The 25021-nt window shown below is 41.3% G+C and overlaps 1 protein-coding gene across 8 annotated transcripts; it reads left to right on the forward strand.

Moving 5' to 3' along the window:
* Positions 1 to 2: 2 nt before the first annotated feature.
* On the forward strand, positions 3 to 24196 carry ATP23 (ATP23 metallopeptidase and ATP synthase assembly factor homolog). Of its 8 annotated transcripts, XM_082635442.1 has the most exons (7): positions 3959 to 4044; positions 4392 to 4646; positions 15276 to 15321; positions 16027 to 16108; positions 19714 to 19851; positions 21579 to 21662; positions 23577 to 24196. In XM_082635442.1, the coding sequence occupies exons 2-7, from the start codon at positions 4586 to 4588 to the stop codon at positions 23778 to 23780; spliced, it is 615 nt and encodes a 204-aa protein (XP_082491568.1). In that variant the 5' UTR covers positions 3959 to 4044; positions 4392 to 4585; the 3' UTR covers positions 23781 to 24196. The 8 variants fall into 8 exon arrangements, with proteins under 8 accessions (XP_082491572.1, XP_082491573.1, XP_082491570.1 ...); XM_082635446.1 differs by lacking the exons at positions 3959 to 4044; positions 4392 to 4646 and adding an exon at positions 3 to 22; XM_082635447.1 differs by lacking the exons at positions 3959 to 4044; positions 4392 to 4646 and adding an exon at positions 662 to 724.
* The last annotated feature ends 825 nt before the right edge of the window (positions 24197 to 25021 follow it).

Raw genomic sequence — 25021 nt, forward strand, 5'->3', positions numbered from 1 at the left:
CCTGCTGGAAGTAGGTATGCTGGTGAGTTGCGTTTCCCAGCGGTGTGGGATTACTGACTGGGCCGAGTATGGCGTGTTCCCGCGGAGAGTGGTGGAGACTGTTTTGTTCTTTCCCTGTATTCAAAATGACTGTATCACTAAGGAAAGGCTATAATGCCGCCCAAGTTTTGGCGGCCCTGGAGAAGTGGATTTATTAGTTGCGAAAAAACAAAGCTAGAAAGCACTTTAAAGTTATATGCAACTTCATTTGTTGCTGTAATTTATTTAAGCAGCTTCAAACAACTTACTATAAAACAACTTTTTTCTTTAGAGAATGAAGGCAAGCACACACAGGTGCAAACAATACAAAACTCCCAAATTTCATCTGTTGCTCGTTTGCCTGATGCACAGTGAGCCCAAACCAAAACGTGGGAGTTTGGAGCAGAGAAAGGTATCTTGCAGGACCCCGCAAGGAGAAGGGACAGAGCTCCTGCTCAAAATACCCTGAACTCCTGGAAGGGTTTCAGCAAAGCTTTTTTTTTTTCCCCCGGTACGCGGGCCTCTCACTGCTGTGGCCTCTCCCGTTGCGGAGCACAGGCTCCGGATGCGCAGGCTCAGCGGCCCTAGCTTACGGGCCTAGCCGCTCCGCGGCATGTGGGACCTTCCCGGACGGCGCACGAACCCGCGTCCCCTGCATCATCAGGCGGACTCTCAACCACTTCAGCAAAGCATTTTTAAAAGCCAGGTGAGGGGGCTTCCCTGGTGGCGCAGTGGTTGAGCGTCAGCAAAGCATTTTTAAAAGCCAGGTGAGGGGGCTGGTGGCGCAGTGGTTGAGAGTCCGCCTGCCGATGCAGGGGACACGGGTTCGTGCCCCGGTCCGGGAAGGTCCCACATGCCGCGGAGCGGCTAGGCCCGTGAGCCATGGCCGCTGAGCCTGCGCATCCGGAGCCTGTGCTCCGCAACGGGAGAGGCCACAACAGTGAGAGGCCCGGGAACCGCAAAAAAAAAAAAAAAAAAAAAAGCCAGGTGAGGGAGACTGGTTGCAGAGTATGTGATCAAGTCCTGCACAATTCTCTGGTTGATGTTGAGATAATAGGGCGGTTAACATTATCCATCCTTAGGGGCCTATAGGGTCTGGGGGCTCATGATCATCAAGTAATTTCTTCCATTTGGTGGTGGTTTTAGCATCTGTAACTCAGGAAGTGTGCATCAGATACTATTATCTAGGTATTTCGGAGGAGATACAGCGAGGATATGGGGAGGGGTTCCGTCCTGGGAAGGCCCCATAGGGTCCTGCTCGGTTACATATCCACCCAGAAACAACCACTAAAAACACTTTGCAGCAGTCTTCCAGACCCTCTCTGTGCATATAATAAATTTCCAGCTTGTACATGCTATTTTGTAACCTAAAAAGCTTTTATGAACATATTTCATTTAAAAAACAACATGGTTGTATGTTTTCCATTGCACTTTTTGTTAAAACAGTTTCTATCCTTTTTGTTCTTAATTAGTGCTGCAATGGAGAAATGAAAATCCTTATAGCTAAATCTTTGCCCATGTTCTCATTTCTTTGTGGTGATTATTTTTCTCTTTTTACCTTAGTAATTTGTATTTGCCCTTCCCTCTCTCTCCCCTAATGCCGTCCCATTCCACTCCTCTGTCTTTATAGTATAAATGGATGAAGTTAACACATATGCCATCCAAAGGCTACTCAATTTTTTTAAAGTATACCTTTCTGATTATAAAGGTAATACATGCTTATTGTAGAACATTAGGAAAATTTGGAAAAATAATAAAAATATTGATACCTAGACAACTACTGATCATATCTTGGTGTACAATTTTCTAGTTTTCTCTCTGTTGCCTTCAGCAATGAAGATTGAAAAAATGTTTGCTAATTTGGTGCGGGGAAATGAGAGCTTTTAATTTGCATTTTTTTGTTTATTCATATAGCTGAATAGTATTTCAAATGTTTACAGTCTGTGGTCCATTTCAGGCCCCATCTTTTCTATCTAGCCTTCCCTGAGAATTCCAGACTAATTACACTAACTTGAAATGGTCTAGTTTTCCATATGTGTATATTTTAGTCCCCTAACTAGATTAAGAGCTAGTTGTGTGGTCCTGTATTATTCAGTTTTGCTGAGCCCACTTTCTTTATCTGAAAAATATAGTGATAATATTTATTTTGAGGGTTGTGGTAGGGATTAGAAATAATGTATCGCAGGTGAGCTCAATAAAAAGTAGCTTTTTTTTGTTACAGCTTTATTAGTCTATGTACATAGAAGGTGTTCATAATATTATATTTCAAATGAGTGAGTAATCCTGGCATCTCACTCAATTTAGATATTTATTGAGCACCTATGACACATAGGTACTGTTCATAATCCTCAATGTCTCTTGAACCTTTATGAATTAGATACATTTCTTACATAAATCATATGCTCCTCTCAACCTTAGAAATTCTCTTATTATCCTGTTTCTCCTGCCATGCCTGGCCCATCATAGCAGGTACTGAATAAATGTGTGAGTTGAACTGAGTAAGTTTAGTGGGAAAAGAGAAACACAAATTAGTTAAAACCTGTCAGGCAGTGATGAAGCCATAATAGGTATGAAGTACTTTGTACATTGGGAGATCAGGAGAGATTAATTTTGATTAAGGTATCTGGGAAGGCCCTGTGGATTAGGTAGATTTGATCAGGACCTGGATCATAAGGACTGAGGATGGGGGCTTAAAGATGGAAATATGAGTTAAGGCTTGGAGTTATAAGTAAAAAGGTTGTGTTTTGTTATGTTGATGAAAAAATTAATCAATAGTCGATCTAAGAAAGAAATGGAAAATTTTATTTGAGCGAACCTGAGGATTATAACCTGGGAGACAGTCTTTCAGAAAGCTCTGAGCACTGTTCCACCCACTAGAAGTCACAGCACAGTTAAAGAAGTTTTTGAGACAAAGTGTCATATGTCAAATGAATTATTGACAGAAGGAAGGTTATCTCCCAAGGAGTTATGGAGTAGTGGGTCATCCTGACCCTGTACAAGATTAAGAAGGAGTATCTTCTAAGGAGGTCTGGTTAATGCAGATGCACAATACACTCTAAGGGGAGGGAGGAGGCCCAAACTGGCAGAGAAAAATTGTTTAAATTTGTCTTGTCTTGCTATAAAATTTGAATTTTATTTCATCAATTATCAGAGAGTTATTTGCGGTGGCGAAAGAGTGGGGTGGGCGAATGGGCCTAGAAGAGGCAGAAAAAAAGTAGTTGGGTCTTATATTTTGAGGGTTTTGACGCGACCAGTCATTATAATTGCAGCTTTCAAACGTTTCTGAAAAACAGTGCTTTTAATATGGCTTGGGGCGTCAAGAGAGAGGTGGACCAGAGGCTGCAATTAGCCTGCTGGTGGACAAAGCAGGGAGTGCGAAGATGGCAGAAACCTTCAGAGGGAGAAGAGTATTTAATGGCCAGTACTGGTCAGGAGGTAAGGAAGGAGTGTGCACGAGTAAGCAGGGCTGCGGAACAAGGCTTAAGGGGACGGCACAAGCACGCTGAGCAGCGAAGGCCGAGCCCACATCAGGCGGGTTGTAGCCTGCGAGGGTACTCGCCAACCCCAGCTCAGCCAGCAGGCGCTTGGCCCCGCCCCTTGCCCGCCTAGCAGCCGTCGCCCCGCCCCGTTACCGTCTTCCCTCCCGGCGCCTGTGGCCCAGCGCTCCGCTCCTTCGGTCTCCGGGCTTGTGGACCCCTGCGGCCATCGCCCGGCTGGCGCCAGGTCGGCTCCGCGGAGGGAGGGCTGGGCTGTGGGTAGGCGGGAGGGAGGTTGCCTTTCCCTGTCTCCACCCGGGCCGCCTGAGGCGGGAGGAAGCAGCGGCAAAGTCCGTGGGCGGCATGGCAGGAGCTCCGGATGAACAGGGCCCGGGCCCCGCTGCGGGGGAGCAGCTGCAGCAGCAACACGTCGGGTGCCAGGTCTTCCCGGAGCGGCTGGCTCAGGGGAAGCCACAGCAAGGGTTCCTCTCCAGCTTCTTCACCAACAACCAGAAGTGCCAGCTTATGCTCTTGCAGACGTTGGAGACAAGTAGGAGCCGTGAGCCTGGGGGCTGGGCGTCTGCGGAGGGTGCAGTGGGGGGTGTCTGAGAGCCGGCGGGCAGGGAGGGGCCTTGGTGCCGCTCCGCTAGGGGACTCCGGGTTCAGCCCAGGTGTGTCTGGGGCGGGGTTCAGGCACCAAGTGCAGAGTTAAAGGCAGATTCTTGTGAGGGCGGGTGTGGGGGTCTGAGCCTCAGTTTCCATCAGAGGAAGCGCTGAGGCCCCTTTCAGCTACTTTTGCTTTCAACTACTTTTGCTTGCGGCATGAATGAGGAGTTGGCTGAGGAGTTTGCCCTTTCCGTCACGCGCACTGGTCTGACAGATCCTTTGATATTTTAGGTAAATTATGCAGTAATATGAGGAATTGAGAGTCCAGGTGAAGCAGAGTTTTAAAGAGCCGTGTTAATTAAGGCATACCTGCTGAAACTGCACAACTCAGATGGGATTTGAACCCCGCCAAAACTCAGCTTGGGACTTGAACCCGCAGGCTGGGACTCTTTTAATTGAAATTGCACTCCTGGTCTCAGGACTTAATGAAGCTCAGGTTCTTTATGTCTCACTGCAGAAGGAATTCGGCGAGAGGCAAAGTGATAGGTAAGAAGTAGATTTATTGAGAGAGGTACACACTCCATAGACAGAGTGTGGGCCATCTCAGAAGGGGAGAGGCCCCGGGAGATACACATTCCATAGACAGAATGCAGTCTGTCTCAAAAGGTGAGAGCGGCCAGGAAATATGGGTGGTTAGTTTTTATGGGCTGGGTAGTTTCATAGGCTAATGAGTGGGAGGATTATTCCAACTATTTTGGAGAAGGGGTGGGGATTTCCAGGATTTGGGCCACTGCCCACTTTTTGGCCTTTTATAGTTAGCCTTGGAACAGTCATGGTGCCCGTGGGTGTGTCAGGTAGCATATGCTAATGTATTACGATGAGTGTATAATGAGGCTCAAGATCTACTGGAAGTTGAATCTTCTGCCATCTTGGGCCTAATCGTTTCTAACCAGTTTATGTCGCGTCCACAACAGCTCTGTCATTCTTTAAGGGTTGTGCCCTGCCCTCTTCCCTCCTGTTAAAAGCAAGTTTTGCAGTTCTACCCTTTGGTGGAAAGCGTTCTTAACCTGCATACATGGGTGGACTTCAGAGTGTAGAAATTCCTGACATGGACTACGAAACCGTATGTGTATGCCCCTAAGTGCATTTTTCTGGGGAGAGAGTTCATAGCTCCGTGATATTCTCAGAGAGACCCACGATCCCAAAAAGATGAAGAACCACTGTTGTGGGTTAAATAGGACACCATCTGCTGACCAATTTTTCTCTAATCCCAGGGACATTGCACTAGAGATTTCTTAACTTTTTTACATTGCCATCTAAAGTTTACTTTAGATACATTTAGAAAATCAAAGACTTAAACTTATTGTTCCAAAGTAAGGTTACTGTTTCATAGCTGGCCAGTCACAGTTCAAAAGTCAACCACCCAATTATTTTCCAGCCTTCTTGAGATTACCTGCATCTAGGGAATCAAGGGAGGAGGAGGGGGAGTAGAGAAAATGATGACATTGTATTTACTTTGCAAATATGTATTGAATGCCTCCTAGGTTCTGGTTTGGGCAAATACAGAGAGGAGTTGGGACCCTGCCTTTAAGATGTTTCAAAGTGGAATGCAGTGGAAAGAACATAGGCTGCAGAATTAGACATGGGTTCAAATTTTGATCTCTTGTTACGTATGGAAGAGTGATTTAACTCTCTGATCCTCTCTATCTGAGAAAAAAAAAGGGAGTGGGGGAGGGATAAAAATACCCCTTTTAGGGTTGTTGTGAGGAATAGATTTTATGAGTGTAAAGTGCCAGCGTATCAGGAGCTGAATAAAGAAAAGGTAGCTGTTCTTACAGTGGCAGAGCCAAAAAGTGGAGGAAGAGTTGATATAGGTAGGATATGAGGAGGGTGAGGTGCTGAACTTTTGCGACCCAGTAGGAATTAACCCGCCTCAACCTTCCAAGGGGAAGGCTGCTGGGAGAACCTGTTGGTAGTATTAAAACATCAACTTGAAGCTTTAAAATCCTATCCCTGGGGCGAGTGTGATGGGAGAAATCAGGCCTCAAGGGCGACCTTTGTTTTCTTTTTCTCCAAAGCAAATCCATTCTAAATACTGCAGGTCCTTTTTGAAGTATCAAACCAATGTGCTCCCAGAAAATTTTTTTTTTAAAGAGGACTATAAGCTTTTGAATCCATTTCAACTTTGTAAAACTCTTAGTTGCTTGAATAATAATGCACTTAGTATGGTGCCTGATACCTGATATACACTAAATTATACTTATTATTAATAATAATTGTTTTCTTGTTAACACTCTTAAGAGGGGTCAGGTTAGTAAAGCAGTAACCTATACCTAACTTTCTCATCCTACACTACTTTTACTCACCTGTTTTTGCTTTCAGCACTTAAAAACCTTGATTTCTTTCTCTCTCTCTTTTTTTTTTTGCTTATGTCACGTAATTTGCTGTGCATTTATACTCTCAGACAGGACATCTATACGAAAAGTTGATATTAGAGGCACTTGGGTTCATAATACTTTGCTGTAATTTTAGCAGGCTCATGGATTCTTTTTTTTTTATATAAATAACTTTTATTTGTATTTTTCTCTTCTTGCTTTTTAAAAAAACATCTTTATTAGATTTTAATTGCTTTACAGTGTTGTGTTAGTTTCTGCTGTATAACAAAGTGAATCAGCTATATGCATATGTATATCCCCATATCCCCTCCATCTTGTGTCTCCCTCCCACCCTCCTTATCCCACCCCTCTAAGTGGTCGCAAAGCACTGAGCTGATCTCCCTGTGCTATGCAGCTGCTTCCCACTGGCTATCTATTTTACGTTTGGTAGTGTATATATGTCAATGCTACTCTCTCACTATATCCCAGCTTACCCTTCCCCCTCCCCATGTCCTCAAGTCCATTCTCTACATCTGTGTCTTTATTCCTGTCCTGCTCCTAGGTTCCACTTTTGTTTTTTTTTAGATTCCATATACATGTGTTAGCATACGGTATTTGTTTTTCTCCTTCTGACTTACTTCACTCTGTATGACAGACTCTAGGTCCACCCAGCTCACTACAAATAACTCAGTTTCATTTCTTTTTATGGCTGAGTAATATTCCATTGTATATATGTGCCACATCTTCTTTATCCATTCATCTGTCGACGGACACTTAGGTTAGTTCCATGTCCTGGCTATTGTAAATAGTGCTGCAGTGAACATTTTGGTACATGACTCTTTTTGAATTATGGTTTTCTCAGGGTATATGCCCAGTAGTGGGATTGCTGGGGCATATGGTAGTTCTATTTGTAGTTTTTTAAGGAACCTCCATACTGTTCTCCATAGTGGCTGTATCAATTTACATTCCCACCAACAGTGCAAGAGGGTTGCCTTTTCTCCACACCCTCTCCACCATTTATTGTTTGTAGATTTTTTTGATGATGCCATTCTGACCAGTGTAAGGTGATACCTCATTGTAGTTTTGATTTGCATTTCTCTAATGATTAGTGATGTTGAGCATCCTTTCATGTGTTTATTGGCAATCTGTATATCTTCTTTGGAGAAGTATCTATTTAGGTCTTCTGCCCATTTATGTATTGGGTTGTTTGTTTTTTGATAATTGAGCTGCATGAGCTGCTTGTGTATTTTGGAGATTAATCCTTTGTCCATTTCTTCGTTTGCAAATACTTTCTCCCATTCTGAGGGTTGTCTTTTTGTCTTGTTTATGGTTTCCTTTGCTGTGCAAAAGCTTTTAAGTTTCATTAGGTCCCATTTGTTTATTTTTGTTTTTATTTCCATTTCTCTAGGAGGTGGGTCAAAAAGGATCTTGATGTGATTTATGTCATGGAGTGTTCTGCCTATGTTTTCCTCTAAGAGTTTTATAGTGTCCGGCCTTACATTTAGGTCTTTAATCCATTTTGAGTTTATTTTTGTGTATGGTGTTAGGAAGTGTTCTAATTTCATTCTTTTACATGTAGCTGTCTAGTTTTCCCAGCACCACTTATTGAAGAGGCTGTCTTTTCTCCATTGTATATTCTTGCCTCCTTTATCAAAGATAAGGTGACCATATGTGCGTGGGTTTATCTCTGAGCTTTCTATCCAGTTCCGTTGATCTATATTTCTGTTTTTGTGCCAGTACCATACTGTCTTGATTACTGTAGCTTTGTAGTATAGTCTGAAGTCGGGGAGCCTGATTCCTCCAGCTGTTTTTCTTTCTCAAGATTGCTTTGGCTATTCGGGATCTTTTGTGTTTCCATACAAATTGTGCATTTTTTTGGTTCTAGTTCTGTGAAAAATGCCATTGGTAGTTTGATAGGGATTTCATTGAATCTGTAGATTGCTTTGGGTAGTATAGTCATTTTCACAATGTTGATTCTTCCAATCCAAGAACATAGTATATCTCTCCATCTGTTTGTATCATCTTTAATTTGTTTCATCAGTTTCTTATCTTTTTCTGCATACAGGTCTTTTGTCTCCTTAGGTAGGTTTATTCCTAAATATTTTATTCTTTTTGTTGCAGTGGTAAATGGGAGTGTTTCCTTAATTTCTTATTTAGATTTCTCATCATTAGTGTATAGGAATGCAAGAGATTTCTGTGCATTAATTTTGTACCGTTACTTTACCAGATTCGTTGATTAGGTCTAGTAGTTTTCTGGTAGCATCTTTAGGATTCTCTATGTATAGTATCATGTCATCTGCAAACAGATGACTTCTTTTCTGATGTGGATTCGTTTTATTTCTTTTTTTTCGCTGACTGCTGTGGCTAAAACTTCTAAAACTATGTTGAATAATAGTGGTGAGAGTGGGCAACCTTGTCTTGTTCCTGATCTTAGAGGAAATGGTTTCAGTTTTTCACCATTGAGAATGATGTTAGCTGTGGGTTTGTCATATAGCCTTTATTATGTTGACATAGGTTCCCTCTATGCCTACTTTCTGGAGAGTTTTTATCATAAATCGGTGTTGAATTTTGTGGAAAGCTTTTTCTGCATCTATTGAGATGATCATATGGTTTTTATCCTTCAGTTTGTTAGTATGGTGTATCACATTGATTGATTTGCATATATTGAAGAATCCTTGCATTCCTGGGATAAACCCCTCTTGATCATGGTGTATGATCCTTTTAATGTGCTGTTGGATTCTCTTTGCTAGTATTTTGTTGAGGAGTTTTGCATCTGTGTACTTCAGAGATATTGGCCTGTAGTTTTCTTTTTTTGTGACATCTTTGTCTGGTTTTATTATCAGGGTGGTGGTGGCCTTGTAGAATGAGTTTGGGAGTGTTCCTCCCTCTGCTATATTTTGGAAGAGTTTGAGAAGGATAGGTGTTAGCTCTTCTCTAAATGTTTGATAGAATTCGCCTGTGAAGCCATCTGGTCCTGGGCTTTTGTTTGTTGGAAGATTTTTAATCACAGTTTCAATTTCGGTGCTTGTGATTTGTCTTTTTATATTTTCTGTTTCTTCCTGGTTGAGTCTCGGAAGATTGTGCTCTTCTAAGAATTTGTCCATTTCTTCCAGGTTGTCCATTTTATTGGCATAGAGTTGCTTGTAGTAGTCTCTCATGATCCTTTGTATTTCTGCTGTGTCAGTTATTACTTCTCCTTTTTCATTTCTAATTCTGTTGATTTGAGTCTTCTCCCTTTTTTTCTTGATGAGTCTGGCTAATGGTTTATCAATTTTGTTTATCTTCTCAAAGAACCAGCTTTTAGTTTTATTGATCTTTGCCATTGTTTCCTTCATTTCTTTTTCATTTATTTCTGATCTGATCTTTATGATTTCTTTCCTTCTGCTAACTTTGGGTGTTTTTGTTGTTGTTCTTCTTCTTCTTTCTCTAATTGCTTTAGGTGTAAGTTTAGATTGTTTATTTGAGATTTTTCTTGTTTCTTAAGGTAGGTTTGTATTGCTATAAACTTCCCTCTTAGAACTGCTTTTGCTGCATTCCATCGGTTTTGGATCGTTTTCGTTGTAATTTGTCTCTAGGTATTTTTTGATTTCCTCTTTGATTTCTTCAGTGATCTCTTGGTTATTTAGTAACATAGTGTCTAGCCTCCATGTGTTTGTGTTTTTTACGTTCTTTTCCCTGTAATTGTTGATTTCTAATCTCATAGCACCATGGCTGGAAAAGATGCTTGATATGATTTCAGTTTTCTTAAATTTACCAAGTCTTGATTTGTGACCCAAGATGTGATCTATCCTGGAGAATGTTCCATGTGCACTTGAGAAGAAAGTGTAATCTGCTGTTTTTGGATAGAATGTCCTATAAATATCAATTAAATCTATCTGGTCTATTGTGTCATTTAAAGCTTGTGTTTCCTTATTAATTTTCTGTTTGGATGATCTGTCCATTGGTGTAAGTGAGGTGTTAAAGTCCCCCACTATTATTGTATTACTGTCGATTTCCTCTTTTATAGCTCTTAGCAGTTGGCTTATGTATTGAGGTGCTCCTATGTTGGGTGCATATATATTTATAATTCTTTTATCTTCTTCTTGGATTGATCCCTTTGATCATTATGTAGTGTCCTTCCTTGTCGCTTGTAATAGTCTTTATTTTAAAGTCTATTTTATCTCATATAAATATTGCTACTCCAGCTTTCTTTTGATTTCCATTTGCATGGAATATCTTTTTCCATCCCCTCACCTTCAGTCTGTATGTGTCCCTAGGTCTGAAGTGGGTCTCTTGTAGACAGCATATGTACAGGTCTTTTTTTTGTATCCATTCAGCCAGTCTGTGTCTTTTGGTTGGGGCATTTAACCATTTACATTTAATGTAATTATCAATATGTATGTTCCTATTAACATTTTCTTAATTGTTTTGGGTTTGGTTTTGTAGGTCTTTTCCTTCTCTTGTGTTTCCTGCCTAGAGAAGTTCCTTTAGCATTTGTAGCTGGTTTGGTGGTGCTGAATTCTCTTAACTTTTGCTTATCTGTAAAGGTTTTAATTTCTCCATTGAATCTGAATGAGATGCTTGTTGGGTAGAGTAATCTTGGTTGTAGGTTTTTCCCTTTCAGCACTTTAAATATGTCCTGCCACTCCCTTGTGGCTTGCAGAGTTTCTGTTGAAAAATCAGCTGTTAACCTTATGTGGATTCCCTTGTGTGTTATTTGTTGCCTTTCCCTTGCTGCTTTTAATATTTTTTTCTTTGTATTTAATTTTTGATAGTTTGATTAATATGTGTCTCAGCGTGTTTCTCTTTGGGTTTATCCTGTATGGGGCTCTCTGCACTTCCTGGACTTGATTGACTATTTCCTTTCCCATGTTAGGGAAGTTTTCGGCTATAATCTCTTCAAATATTTTCTCAGACCCTTTCTTGTTCTCTTCTTCTTCTGGGACCCCTATAATTCGAATGTTGTTGTGTTTAATGTTGTCCCAGAGGTCTCTGAGACTGTTCTCAATTCTTTTCATTCTTTTTTCTTTATTCTGCTCCCTGGCAGTTATTTCCACCATTTTATCTTACAGTTCACTTATCTGTTCTTCTGCCTCAGTTATTCTGTTATTGATTCCTTCTAGAGTATTTTTAATTTCAGTAATTGTGTTGTTCATCACTGTTTGTTTGCTCTTTAGTTCTTCTAGATCCTTGTTAAATGTTTCTTGTATTTTCTCCATTCTGTTTCTGAGATTTTGGACCATCTTTACTCTCATTACTCTGAATTCTTTTTCAGGTAGGTTGCCTATTTCATCTTCCTTTATTTGGTCTTGTAGGTTTTTATCTTGCTCCTTCCTCTGTAACATTTTTTTGTCGTTTCATTTTTTTTTTTTTTTTTTTGATGGGTGGTGCTGTCTTCTTGTCTTACTGGTTGTTTGGCCTGAGGCATCCAGCACTGGAGTTTGCAGGCAGTCGGATAGAGCTGGGTCTTTTTTTTTTTTTTTTTTTGCTTTACGCGGGCCTCTCACTGTTGTGGCCTCTCCCGTTGCGGAGCACAGGCTCTGGACGCGCAGGCTCAGTGGCCATGGCTCACGGGCCCAGCCACTCCACGGAATGTGGGATCCTCCCAGACCGGGGCACGAACCCGCGTCCCCTGCATCGGCAGGTGGACTCTCAACCACTGCGCCACCAGGGAAGCCCTAGAGCTGGGTCTTGGTGCTGAGATGAGGACCACCGGGAGGCCTCACTCTGTTTGATATTCCCTGGGGTCTGAGGTTCTCTGTTTGTCCAGCAGTTTGGACTCAGTGCTCCCACCACAGGAGCTTGGCCCGACCCCTGGCCTGGGATCCAAGATCCTGCAAGCTTTGTGGTGCGTTAAAAAAAGAAAAAAAAAAGGAAGGAAGAAAGAAAAAAGGAACAGTACAATATCAAAGAATAAAAAACAAAATAAAATTAGAAAAATAAAAAATGTATTAGGAAAAATAAAGCTGTAATTGAAACAACTGCAATAGGGTAAAATAAAACCACAACAGAAAAAAGAAAAAAAAAAGGGGGTGAACAAGCCAAAAGGAGAGAACAATAGCAAAGTATAAAGAATAAAATAAAATTAGAAAAATAAAAGATTTATTAGGAAAAATAAAAATATAAAAGAATGAACAACAGTGAATCAACAAGGTAAAACAGAACTCCAATGTAAAAGTGGAAAGAAAGAAAAAAGAAAAAAAAAAGCCTTGGCTGTAGGGGTGGAACTTAGACGGGGCGGAACTCAGGCAGCGGTGGGATTTAGGGTGGGGCAGGACCTAGGCAGGTTGGGGGTGACATTTGAGCACGGTGCGGGTCCTCTGCTTAGGACCTGCCTGCGGAAGGGGAGAGGCAGCACGTCAAAAGGAGGGCCTCTGGAGTGTGGAGTTCCGGAGTTTGGAGGTAGGGTGCTGAGTGAGGGTGTGTGGGTGGGGTTTAGGTCCAGCGCATTGGAGGGAGTCTCAGAGGGTGTCTCCGAGTGTAGAGGTAGGGCCCTGGGTGGGGGTATAGGAGTGGGGCTTGGGCTCTGCGGGGCACAAGGGAGGCTCCAAGGTCAGAGGATTAGGCCCAGGAGCCCAGCAGGCCTCCCGGTGCCTAAGTGGACAGGGAAAGCACTGGCCCCATTCCTTTGTCCCCCTCCCCCACCATCTCCCACAGGGTCTCCCCCATCGCCACTGGACACCTAACCGTGGGGGCTCCCGCTGGGTGTAGGAACTCCTCCCTTCCCCCAGCCACCCCTCTGGGGTGCTGGTCCCGGAGGTCCGGCATTTACTTTTGCTCCCCCTTCCCTCCCTCCCACTCCCTCCGGACCCGTGTGGCTGGAGGGGGCCTAGGTGGGCAGAGGATCAGGCAGGATCAGGATTTCAGCAGGTTCCTGGGGGCCCAAGTGGGCAGGGGAAACATGGCAACTCTCCCTTTTGATACTCTGCCCTCCCAGGGGTTCCCCAATTTCCCCCTTCGGGCGTGGGAATCCCTTGCCCTCTCCCAGCCGCCCCTCAGGGGCGCCAGTCTCGTCCGGCCTGCACTTCTCCTCCCCCTTCGCTCCCCCACTGCCCCATGTCCTACCCAGTTGCTGGGGGTTCCTCCCATCCCCTTAGGTGTCCGTGGTCCCCCACCGGTGCCTGGTAGGTGCCCTAGTTGTGAGGAGACGCTCATTCTGCATCCTCCTAGTATGCTGTCTTGATGCCGCCCCCCGCCTTTTTTTATAAAGTTTTTTTTTTTTAATTTTATTTATTTTTGGCTGCATTCGGTCTTCGTTGCTGTGTGCGGGCATTCTCTAGTTGTGGCGAGCAGGGGCTACTCGTTGTTGCAGTGCTTGAGCTCGTTGTGGTGGCTTCTCTTGTTGCAGAGCATGGGCTCTAGGCGTGCAGGCTTCAGTAGTTGCAGCACAGAGCTCAGTAGTTGTGGCACACGGGCTTAGTTGCTCTGTGGCATGTGGTGTCTTCCCAGACCAGGGATTGAACCTGTGTCCCCTGCATTAGTAGGCGGATTCTCAACCACTGTGCCACCAGGGAAGTCCCTCATAGATTCTTAGAAGTGGGGGGCCTCAGGAGTCATCTAGGCCTTTCCAACCCCCATCACTGACCAGAAACCTCTGTGTTATCAACTGACCAGAGTGTTTATAGACCTCTGCTGGAACAGGTTATCTTTGAGGCCCTTTGAGGCTATTGGGCTCTTGTATCGACAGCTTTAATTGTTGGAAAAATACTTTCTCATACTGAGTTGAAATGTGCCCTGTGTAACTTCTGCCCTTTGGTCCTTGTACTGCCCTCTGAAGAAATGTTGGCTGAATTTATTCCCACATGGCACCCCTTCAGATACTTGAAGGTACTGTGGCCCTAGTTAAGTCTTTTTTCTCTTTTCCAAATCTATAGATCCCTTTCTTGCTTCCTGTGGAAAATAGTCCTGAACTGTTCTAGTCACTTTCTCCTATGGAACAGCTTCGGTTGGCAGGTCCTATTTAGAGTATGGTACTCAGAATGGGACACTATTCACAGACCAGGACAGACAATAGTGGGGCTACCTACTGTCTTCCTCTAATGTGGGTACTATGCTGCTATTTGTTTCTATGGATATTGGTCCCAAATTTTCTCAGTCTTTTGGTGTGTGTGTGTGTGTGTGTGTGTGTGTGTGTGTGTGTGTATCTATTTTTATTTATTTATTTAAAAAATAAATTTATTTATTTTATTTATTTATTTTTGGCTGTGTTTGGTCTTCGTTGCTGCATGCAGACTTTCTCTAGTTGCAGCAAGCAGGGGCTACTCTTCATTGCGGTACATGGGCTTCTGATTGTGGTGACTTCTCATCGTGGAGTATGGGCTCTAGGCACACGGGCTTCAGTAGTTGTGGCATGCGGCTCAGTAGTTGTGGCTCACGGGCTCTAGAGCATAGGCTTAGTAGTTGTGGCGCACAGGCTTAGTTGCTCCGCATCATGTGGGATCTTCCCGGACCAGGGCTCGAACCTGTGTCCCCTGCATTGGCAGATGGATTCTCAACCACTGTGCCACCAGGGAAGCCCCTTGGTATATATTTTAATACATTGTGTTTGATCATTTAACTGAAAAGCATATTTGATGTTATCTAAGATGTTTGGTACTATCCATTTTGGTATTTCTATCAGTGTTTCATTTCATTAAAGACTTGCTTTTATGTTAATTTAAGCTTATCTTTTCATATTCATTTTTTATCATTTTTAAGATAGTATTACTTTGTTAAGATTTGTGAGGTTTTGTTTGATAATATCTTATACTGCTATTTGGATAATTTAATTGGTGCTCTTTTTTTCCAATTACCATATGTAACTGAATCAATATCTTTCTAGATCCACATGTTAAACTGCTGCTTGATGCCATGAAGCATTCGGGTTGGTAAGTGAATCTTTTTGAAGTGCTGCTCTATATTCTGGCTGCTGTAAACAAAAAATCCCCACCCAAACTGGAAGTACTTCAGATATTTCACTTCAGGCCACAAAGCCCTTTCCATATGGTAGGTGGTGGTGGTTGGCTGCACTCTCTCCAGGCAGGCCTTGTTCTCCCTGGACCTCTTCAGCCCTAACTCCACATCTCTGGCTCTACTATTCACCTCAGGTGTTTAGTAAAGACGGTACTTAAAATCTTACTTGTAAGTAATCACCAAACCTGGTTTTTCCACTATGCCAGTCTCAGCATTATCCTTAATGGAGAAGAAATCTCAGCTTCTTATGCATGTAGAAGCCTTCCAGGTGTTTAACTTTGAGGAGATCGGAAGAAGTGATTTCTGAGGTCCACTTCTTAACATTCTGGCCCAAGGGCAGAAACTCCAGCATATTTCCAATATGGTCTTAATTAGCTGATCAAATTCTTTATGGAATCATAGCGTATAATTTGAACTGGGATAGATTTTGCAGAGACAGTTTCCTTATTTACAGATGAGAGAACTGAGTCCTGATGGTGTTGAGTTGCTTTCCCAAGGTGTCCTATGTGGTAGTGATGGAGAGATGTGTCATCTGTGTCTCCTGGCCCAGGGCTGTTTCCCCTGTGCCCCATGCACACTACTTCTGGACATTGTCTTTTTAATCCATTCTTACCTTCCAGCACTGTTAACAAAGAAAGACACTTTTCTTGTGAAGATTGTAATGGAAATGTCAGTGGAGGTTTTGATGCTTCAGTGTCTCAGGTAGGCCGTCTACCAAGTTGTCTTCTTTCCTCCAGTTATCTCTCCTGATGTTTGTTGATTGCCTTCTACGTGCTGGGCATTCCATTTGGTAGACTTTGTGTAGAATTCAAAAAATGAGTTAATTGTGGTCCTTACTCTTAAGGTCCTTACATCTCACAGGGGAGACAAGACAGGAACGCAGAGACAATGATAAAATTTGAGGCGGGTTAAACTCTTTGAGGTGGGTGTGGTTACCACAATGGGACAGTGATGTGATTGACTGAAAGATGCCAGCAGATTCAGCTAGAGGATGTAAAGGCTCTTCAGGGGCAAAGAAGACAAAGACTGTTGCCAAAAGCAGGGGTAGCATGAGCAAAGGTGACGTGTTGAGAAAGCACAAGGTGTATTTGGGGAATGGCATGTTGTCTAGTTCAGCTGGAGGGCAGGAATGCATGGGGAATGAGGAGAAATAGGATTGGAAAGAAAGATAGGCTATATGGTGGGAGGCTTTGAATGCCAAGATAGAGTTTCACCTTTACACGGTGAGAAGTGATAGATCTTTGAGAATTTTTGATGAGGAGAGTGAGTTTTCTCATCTGTAAAATATGGGTAATGATTATATTTATCTTATAGAATCGTTATGAGAATTAAATGAGATTTCTCTTGTAAACTACCTATCATAGTAAGCAGAACACTTAAGTCAATAAATGTTATAAGTTTTAAGTCAGTGGGGGGTTTTGACAGTCTTGAGGTGGTAGATGGATATGTCATGTGATATGAGGGTAGATAAAAGTGTTATAAGTCACTGTTTCCATCATGAATATATGACACATTTAAGTACATTTAATTGTTTCCTGCTAGGGAATTTTATATGTATTTTAGTTATTTATAGCTGTTTCACGGTAATCATGGGAAAGAGCAACATAGCAGAGGGGTGAGATGTCTGAGTTTTGGAGTCACATAGACTTTGAGTTCAAATCCTAGTTCCCCTGCTTATTAGCTGTGGGGCTTGGGCAAGTTGTTCATTTTATTCTCAGTTTCCTCATTTGTAAATTGATAATCGCAACACCTACAGCTCCCAAGATGGGTCTTGGTAAGTTCTTCCTCTTTGGGGGTTAAATAGAGTGCACATTTTGAATCTTCATCTTATTTCTCAGCAGTGTTACACACAGTTGGGCACTCTTTTTTTTTTTTAATTAAAATTTTTGTTGTGAAGTATCTCATTTATATAGAAGAGTAAAATACCTGTAGGTACACTTTCAGTCATAACAGTAAAATGAACATCTGTGTAACTACCACCCAGATTTGAGAAATAAAACACTGCCAGGACTTCAGAAGCCTGTGTGCCCCTCTTGGGTCACAACCCCCTCCCTTCCTTATTCTGACTTCTGTGATAACCATTCCCTGCTTGTCTGAATGGTTTTGCCATCTTTGTGTACAGTCCAACAATGTGTTTAGTTTCCTCCTTTTAAGTTTTATACTTGGGGTCCTGTGTAATACTTTGTCATTTTATGAAATCATACAGTCTTTGTAACTTAATTCTTTCGTTCAACATTGTGAGATTCTTCTGTGTTGTTGTGTGCACCTCTGGTTAATTTAGTTTGTGTTGTATATTATTCCACTGTATGTCTGTACTAGAGTTTACCCTATCGAGTATTGATTGTTTCCAACTTTATTATTATTATAAACAATGCTGCTGTGAATATTCTTCACCTTCTCTCCCAGTGCTCGTGGGCAAGAGTTATTCCAAGGTATCTGGCTAGAGTGGAGGTCATATCACATGCACACACTTGACTTTAACAGCTAATGCCACTTTCTTGCCATGGTTTCCAGTATGCAACACTCTTGTGGTTGCTCCTTTGCTAACTTAGCTTCCTCTACCAGCCCTTAAATGAAGTCCCTAATCTTTGGTGTTAGAGCCCCTTCTTTTCTACTCTGCACTCTACCAAGGGGATCTCATTTACTTTGTTGGGTCAGAGCTTTCTCTTGAACTCCACATCCATATAGCCAAGTGTTCACTGAACACCTACACTTGGATGTCCTAAAGGCACCTCAGACCTGTCATGTCCAAATTCAAATTGACTTTTACCATCCTCCATCCCCACCCAACCTGGTCTTTTAGTTTTGCATATCTCGGGGAACGGTACCACCATCCGTCCTATTACCCATGCCAGAAATTTAGGGATCATCCTTGATACCTCTGATTTCCCTTCCCATATTCTATCCAACACCAAATTTTGTCCAGTCTACCTCCTAAATACCTTTTTAGGCTCCCACCATCCTAGCTCTGGGACTATTATCTCTTGCCTAGAATACTCATTCGCCTTCAGCTAGTCTCTATGCATCCAGTTTTGATCATCTTTTATTTTTCCAACTGTGGTCAGAAGGATAAAAACAAAATAAAACACCCCCCATTTCACTACTCCCTTTCAGTGACTTCCCACTGTTGTCAGGATAAAGAGTGATTTGGCCCCTGCCGACCTCACCAGCCCTATCTCATGCCTGCCGCCTCCAACTCTGTGCTTCGTACTACAGGCCTGCCTTCAGCTTCTCCAGCATTCTTTTTCTTCAACCCTCCCCTTACCCTTTGCCTATGTTGTTCTCTGTCTGGAATGCTCCCTTCCCCTCTCCTCGAATTTAACTCCTGTTCATCCATTAGATCCCAGTTTAAACATTCCTTCTGCAGAAAAGCCTTTCCCAACCCTGCAGACCAGGTCAGGCCCTCTCGTTGTATGTACTCGTGACAACCTGGGTTTTTCTTCATGACAACTGTCACTGCATGTGTTTAAACATTTTGGTAAATATTTGATTATTTCTATCTCCATTAGTAGATTATAAATCTCTAGTAGGTCTTGATAAATATTAGTTGAATAAATGAATGTTGAATGAATGTTTATAAAATATCTGGGACATGTCCCAGTGTCTGGCACACAGTAAGTACACAGTAAGTGGGGACTATTATTATTAGGACCCCTCATGTCTTTATTATTCTTATAGGGTCCTGCTCTGTGCTGCTGGCTTTTTGCACTTCTTTCTGAAGCTCTTTCTGAGGACTTTTCCTGGCAATTCTAGTAGAATGGGACAGTGTGGTCATTCATTATTGATTCATTGCTTATTGAGAAACTTGATAAGAAATATTGTACACATATTCTCATTTAATTCTCACAATTCTAAGAGGTAGGTACTCTAAGTCATCTCCTTTTTTATAGTTGAGGAAACTGAGGCACAGAAAGCTTAAGAAACTTGCCCAAGGTCACTGACTTAGTAAGGAGTGGGGCTGGAATTTGAATCTCCCTGCTTCATTCCAGAGTCCGCTCTTAATATAAGACTGTGGAGTCTAAGATGGCTGGTACAGTCAACCCAGTGAGGATGGTGTGTGAATAAATGTCCTTAAACTAAGTGCTGTGTAGTCCAGAGAGAGGAGAAGGGAGAAGTTAGCCATTGGGAAGGCTTCATGGAGCATGTATGGTGAAGACAGCCTTGATGGAGGGGTGGGTGTTGGGTGGATAGAGTGGGTGAGGCTTTCCAAGCAGCTGAGCCCACTCAGGTGAGAGAGAAGATGGAATCTATGAAGTGAGAGTAGATCGTAGAAATAACCAAACTTTCCTCATTTTGGTGCTTCTTAGATTGTTTTGTGCCAGAATAATATCTGTAATCAGGCCCATATGAACAGAGTGGTCACCCATGAGCTCATTCATGCATTCGATCATTGTCGAGCTCATGTCGACTGGTTCACCAACGTCAGGCACTTGGCCTGCTCTGAGGTAAGTTTTATTGTAGAAGGTACTTTTTCCCCAAGGACACTGTTGTGTGTTTGAACATTTTATTCAAGTATGATTTATTTAAACGTATTCCTTTTCTTGTCATAATTCCACATTAGTCTTCAGTTTACATTTTTAACTATTGAATATAATTCTTTTAGATACAGCAGGTAGACATTTTAAGTATCTTTTTAGAATTGTCTTAAATATTACCCTTAAATCCTAATAATAGTGATGACTTTTAATAATAAGCTATTTTTCCTATGGAATAAACTATATAATACAAAAAATTTATAGTTAACATTTACTGAGGGGCTGTGTGCCAAATCCTGTGCTGTTTGTGGACTCTTATTTAATATGCACAATAGCCCATTGAGGTAGATACTGTTATCCCCGTTTTATTTCTGTGAAAAGTGAGGCAGTTGGTCAGATACTATACATAGCAAGTGGCAGAGGCAGGATTACAACCAAGGTTCTTGACTGGTTTGCTGGCTGCCTTCCATAGGTAAAGTTCCTAGCTTTCCCTAGAGTAAAACAGTTCGTTTCAAAAATACAACATAGAAAGATATTTATTATTAAGCATTTTGGATTGCTGTCAGAAATACACACATATATATGCTCCTAGAAAGACATTTGTATTTCATACTTGCATTTCATTAATTGAAGAGTGCAATGTGCTGAGAAACTAAAGAAAATTAATATAAATTTCAAGCTTATACTTTATAACTTAGATTATTTTCTCTTTCCCTTGAAATTAATAGGCAGCCTCACTGCATCTGATTATAACTCATATTATTTGGAAAGAAGACCGAAATCTGAGCTTTTAAATATTTCTCTCACTTGGGTGTTATGAGAATTAATGCCTGTTAGCTAGTTAAAGTGTGTTAAGTGCTTTGAGCTCCTCAGAGGAATGAAGCCATGTTATTATAGAAGTAACAAGAAGTGGGCCGTTCTGATTGCATTGAATGAGCAAAAACGTGGCCAGGTTGGCTGTAGAATCCATGTGGGTAGCTCCATGACTTTTTCACCTATTAAAGCTGCTTTTTACCTTAAAGATGTAGAAAATTAGAAAATACATACTAACTTCAGGCTGTCATGTTCATAGCATGACCAGTTTGGAATGTTCTTGATTCTCTGTACCACTTAATTTTTCATAGGCCAATCAAGACCCTGGAGGAAGGGCATGAACTTAACACAGGTTTAAGGGAAGGTCCAAGAGAGTTTCAGTGATTTGGGCTAGGAGAGCTGGAAGGTTTGTGTGCCTAAAGTGTCTTAGGTACTGATGTATTCAGTTTTAAACTCACATTGAAACTCAGTTTGTAGATCTTTGGAAGAATGCTTTCTTGAAGTCCTTTTGGTAATTTCTAGAAGTGTTTGTATTTTGTAGAGAGCATAATCTTTAACTTTGAGGTCTAACTCTTTGACTTTTGGTTCCAAAAGAAATTAGTTCTGTCTGTAAGACTCTGGTGGAATGTTTTGAAAATTCCCTTTGAATAGGTGATTGCCCCCAGTGTATTTGGCACTGCCTAGTGTAGCTCATGGATATCTGCTCTTTTTCTTAAGAACTACTTAAGTCAATAGAGTAAAAAAAAAAAAAATCTTACAGGTACTCTGTTCTCAGAAAAATATACCAATTTTATATTCTTTTACAGTTAAAAAAATCAGTTGATATAAAGGTATAGAGCACAAGTACTTATTTTCTTTTTGTTTGCCTTCTGTCTTTGTGATAGGTTCGAGCTGCTAACCTTAGTGGAGACTGCTCACTTTTAAATGAAATATTCAGGTTACATTTTGGATTAAAACAACACCATCAGGTAAAAACTAACATATGAAATCATTTACTGTTAAGAGTGCTATGAGTGGAAATAATGAATAGAAAAATGAGAAGTATATTTAGTATTTGAAATTTGAAAGAGCTACTTATATGAAAGAATACAAAATGTGTATCACTTAAGCCAAATAGATGGAATTCAGTTCTATTTTATAATTATGGGCAAGCTATGTGACTGAGTGATTTTCACAGTGAAAAGCGCTACGGTCCCACACGTGGGATACTTTTGGATGAGGGTAAATAGGACTGGAAGTGAAATCACAGCCTGTCTTACTTTTATCCTAACAGTACTGGACTTGTGTTTTGAAACCATCACAGTATTCTCTAGACAAAAAAGTAATACCTGTCAGCACAGAGACTGCACTGCAGCGCATTGTGTATTAACACACCTTTAAAGGCTATATGACATGACAGCAAAGCTTTGGATCAGCACAGACTTGATTATGATGAGCTGAGCTGAGAGATTTTGTAAACAAAACAAAATGAAAACTATAGGCAAAATCGTCCTGCTAGAAAGCTTTTTTTTTGTTGTTGTCTAAAACAAACACTTCATTTTTTTTTTATTGGAGTATAGTTGTTTTACAATGTTGTGTTAGTTTCTACTCTACTAGAAAGCTTTTAAGGTCCACGATAGATGGGCATGGGGAGAGGAAGTTTAGAACTGATGGACTGGTGAAGAATGTGAGCGGTTCTGCCCATAGCAACCAAGGGGCTCTGTGTCCACATTTAGGAGAAAGGCTGGTCAGAGCTCTTCTATGGGAAGAGGTTGCTGGGCCAATTTGTCAGGTACATGGGCATCAGGATAGCAGTTTTAACCAGATGCAAAAAGGACAGGCTTGGAACAACAGCAGGATGGCCCTTGGTTCTCCAGAGAAAAGAGTAACTCAACTCTGGGGAGGAAGGTAGAAAGTCACAGAGAACTACGAAGAGAAATTTTGAACTCAGTGAATGGGAGTTAGTTAGAAGGCAAACCTGGGGCCTGGGAAGGGTGGCTCCTCTGATAGGGCTGTTATGCTTTCAGTCTGTGCCAAGTCCACTTAGTGATGTGCCACTGACGTGTGCTGCATGTCTTTCATGCCCTCCAATCCCTGCTCATCTGGTGAATTCAGCTCAGACAGCATTTGAATGGGCGGTGTGTTCTGGCTCTCAGTGGAAGTAGGGTGCACATCAGAACATCCCAGAGAAGAGGCTAATGCAGTTAAGGCATGTAATCCGGGGTCCAGAGTCTTTGAAAGAGAAATCTCTCCTCTTTTTAACTTGGGTAGCAGCAGCAGAAAATGAATAGAACTAGCAGTAGGATGGAAACTACGTGGAGGTAGTGGGAGAAGAGTCCTAGAGAACAGAGTCTCTGCTTTTGTACAGTATGTACCCAAGAAAAAAGTTGTTTGATTTTTTTTCCCCCTGAAAAATTAGGATGCCTTCAAATTTTGTGTGTATGTATGTGTGGTTTCCTGTTGCCTCCAGGGGAGATGCCCCTCTCGAAGGAAAAGTTATCTAGCATTGGTCACCTGAAAAGCTAAGGGAGAGAGAGGCACAGGAGTATATTTCGTATTTATTCAAATTAAAAAACTCAACCAGAACCTTATTTATAGACTTTTTTATGATTCTGCAATTTTGGAGTTATTGTTTAGCAGATACTGCCTAGAAATTATCATCATTAGGAAAGATGAGAAGAAGGGAGGAGGGGAAGGAGATCTTACTTATACCTAAATAATTTTAGATTGAGCTAAACATGTTCCATAATTTAATATTTCTTCTTTGGACTGAAAGAAATTAATAAAATAACATGAGAGGAAATTAATTTTGACTGTGGTTTACACATTGTATAAAATGTTACCATTTCATGACAAAATTTTCATATATTAATAAAACTAAAGCCACATACTTTTCTCCTTAGACTTGTGTGCGAGACAGAGCCATTCGTTCTATCCTGGCTGTTAGGAACATCAGCAAAGAAGTAGCTCAGAAGGCTGTTGATGAAGTTTTTGAATCTTGTTTCAATGACCATGAACCTTTTGGAAGGATCCCTCATAATAAGACCTATGCAAGATATGCTCATAGAGACTTTCAAAACCGGGATCGGTACTACTCAAATATATGAAGATGATGACATTTTATATTGCAGAGCTTCAGTGATCATCAAAGTATGGTTCCCAAGTGGACAAACATAAAACGTAAATGATCAATTAAATACAGAGAAGACACAGAAGATGCTGATTCTAGCATCAGAAAAAGTAACTGTGGTAAGAAATGAAACTGCCTTAAACTCCAAGGCAAAAATTGTATCTTTGTAGCTAACCATTTGGTAAATAAGGCAAATAAATTGCATTTTTTAATTTTCTACAATGTACTTGTTATTACTTGTGTTTTTTTTTTATGATTGTGATTTGCTTTTATTACATTTTAAAACTTGATTGTGAAACCTGTGAAGTATGCCCTTTATGATGTGTATGTCTTCTTTGGAAAAATGTCTGTTCAAATCCTCTGCCCATTTTAAAATCAGGTTGTTTATTTTGATGTTGAGTTGTATGAGTTCTTTGTATATTTTGGATGGTAACCCCTTATCAGATATTGTTTGCAAATATCTTCTCCCATTCAGTAGGTGGCCTTTTCATTTTGTTGATGGTTTCTTTTGCTGTGCAAAAGCTTTTTAGTTTGATGTAGTCCCATTTGTTTATTTTTGCTGTTGTTTCCCTTGCCTGAGGAAACATATCCAAACAAAAATTACTAAGACTGATGTCAAAGAGTTTACTGCCTATGTTTTCTTCTAGAAGTTTTATGGTTTCAGGTCTTACCTTTAAGTCTTTAATTCATTTTGAATTTATTTTTTGTGCATGGTGTGAGAAAGTAGTCCAGTTTGATTTTTTGTATGTAGCTGTCCAGTTTTTCCAAACACCATTTATTGCAGAGACTGTCTTCCTCAATGTATATTGTTGCTTCCTTTGTCATAGATTAATTGTCCATATAAGTATGGGTTCATTTCTGGGCTCTCTGTTCTGTTCCATTGATCTATGTGTCTGTTTTTGTGCCAGTACCATTACTGTTTTGATTACTGTAGCTTTAAAAAAAAAAAAAATCAATCAATTAATTAATTATTTTTGGCTGCATTGGGTCTTCATTGCTGTGTGGGGGCTTTCTTTAGTTGCAGTGAGCGGGGGCTACTCTTTGTTGCGGTGCGTGGGCTTCTCATTGCGGTGGCTTCTCTTGTTGCAGAGCATGGGCTCTAGGTGCACAGGCTTCAGTAGTTGTGGCTCTCAGGCTCTAGAGTTCAGGCTCTGTAGTTGTGGTGCACGAGCTTAGTTGCTCTGCGGCATGTGGGATCTTCCTGGACCAGGGCTCGAA

The sequence above is a fragment of the Mesoplodon mirus genome (assembly GCF_964341445.2).
Source record: "Mesoplodon mirus genome assembly, chromosome: 11".
Classification (NCBI taxonomy): domain Eukaryota; kingdom Metazoa; phylum Chordata; class Mammalia; order Artiodactyla; family Ziphiidae; genus Mesoplodon; species Mesoplodon mirus.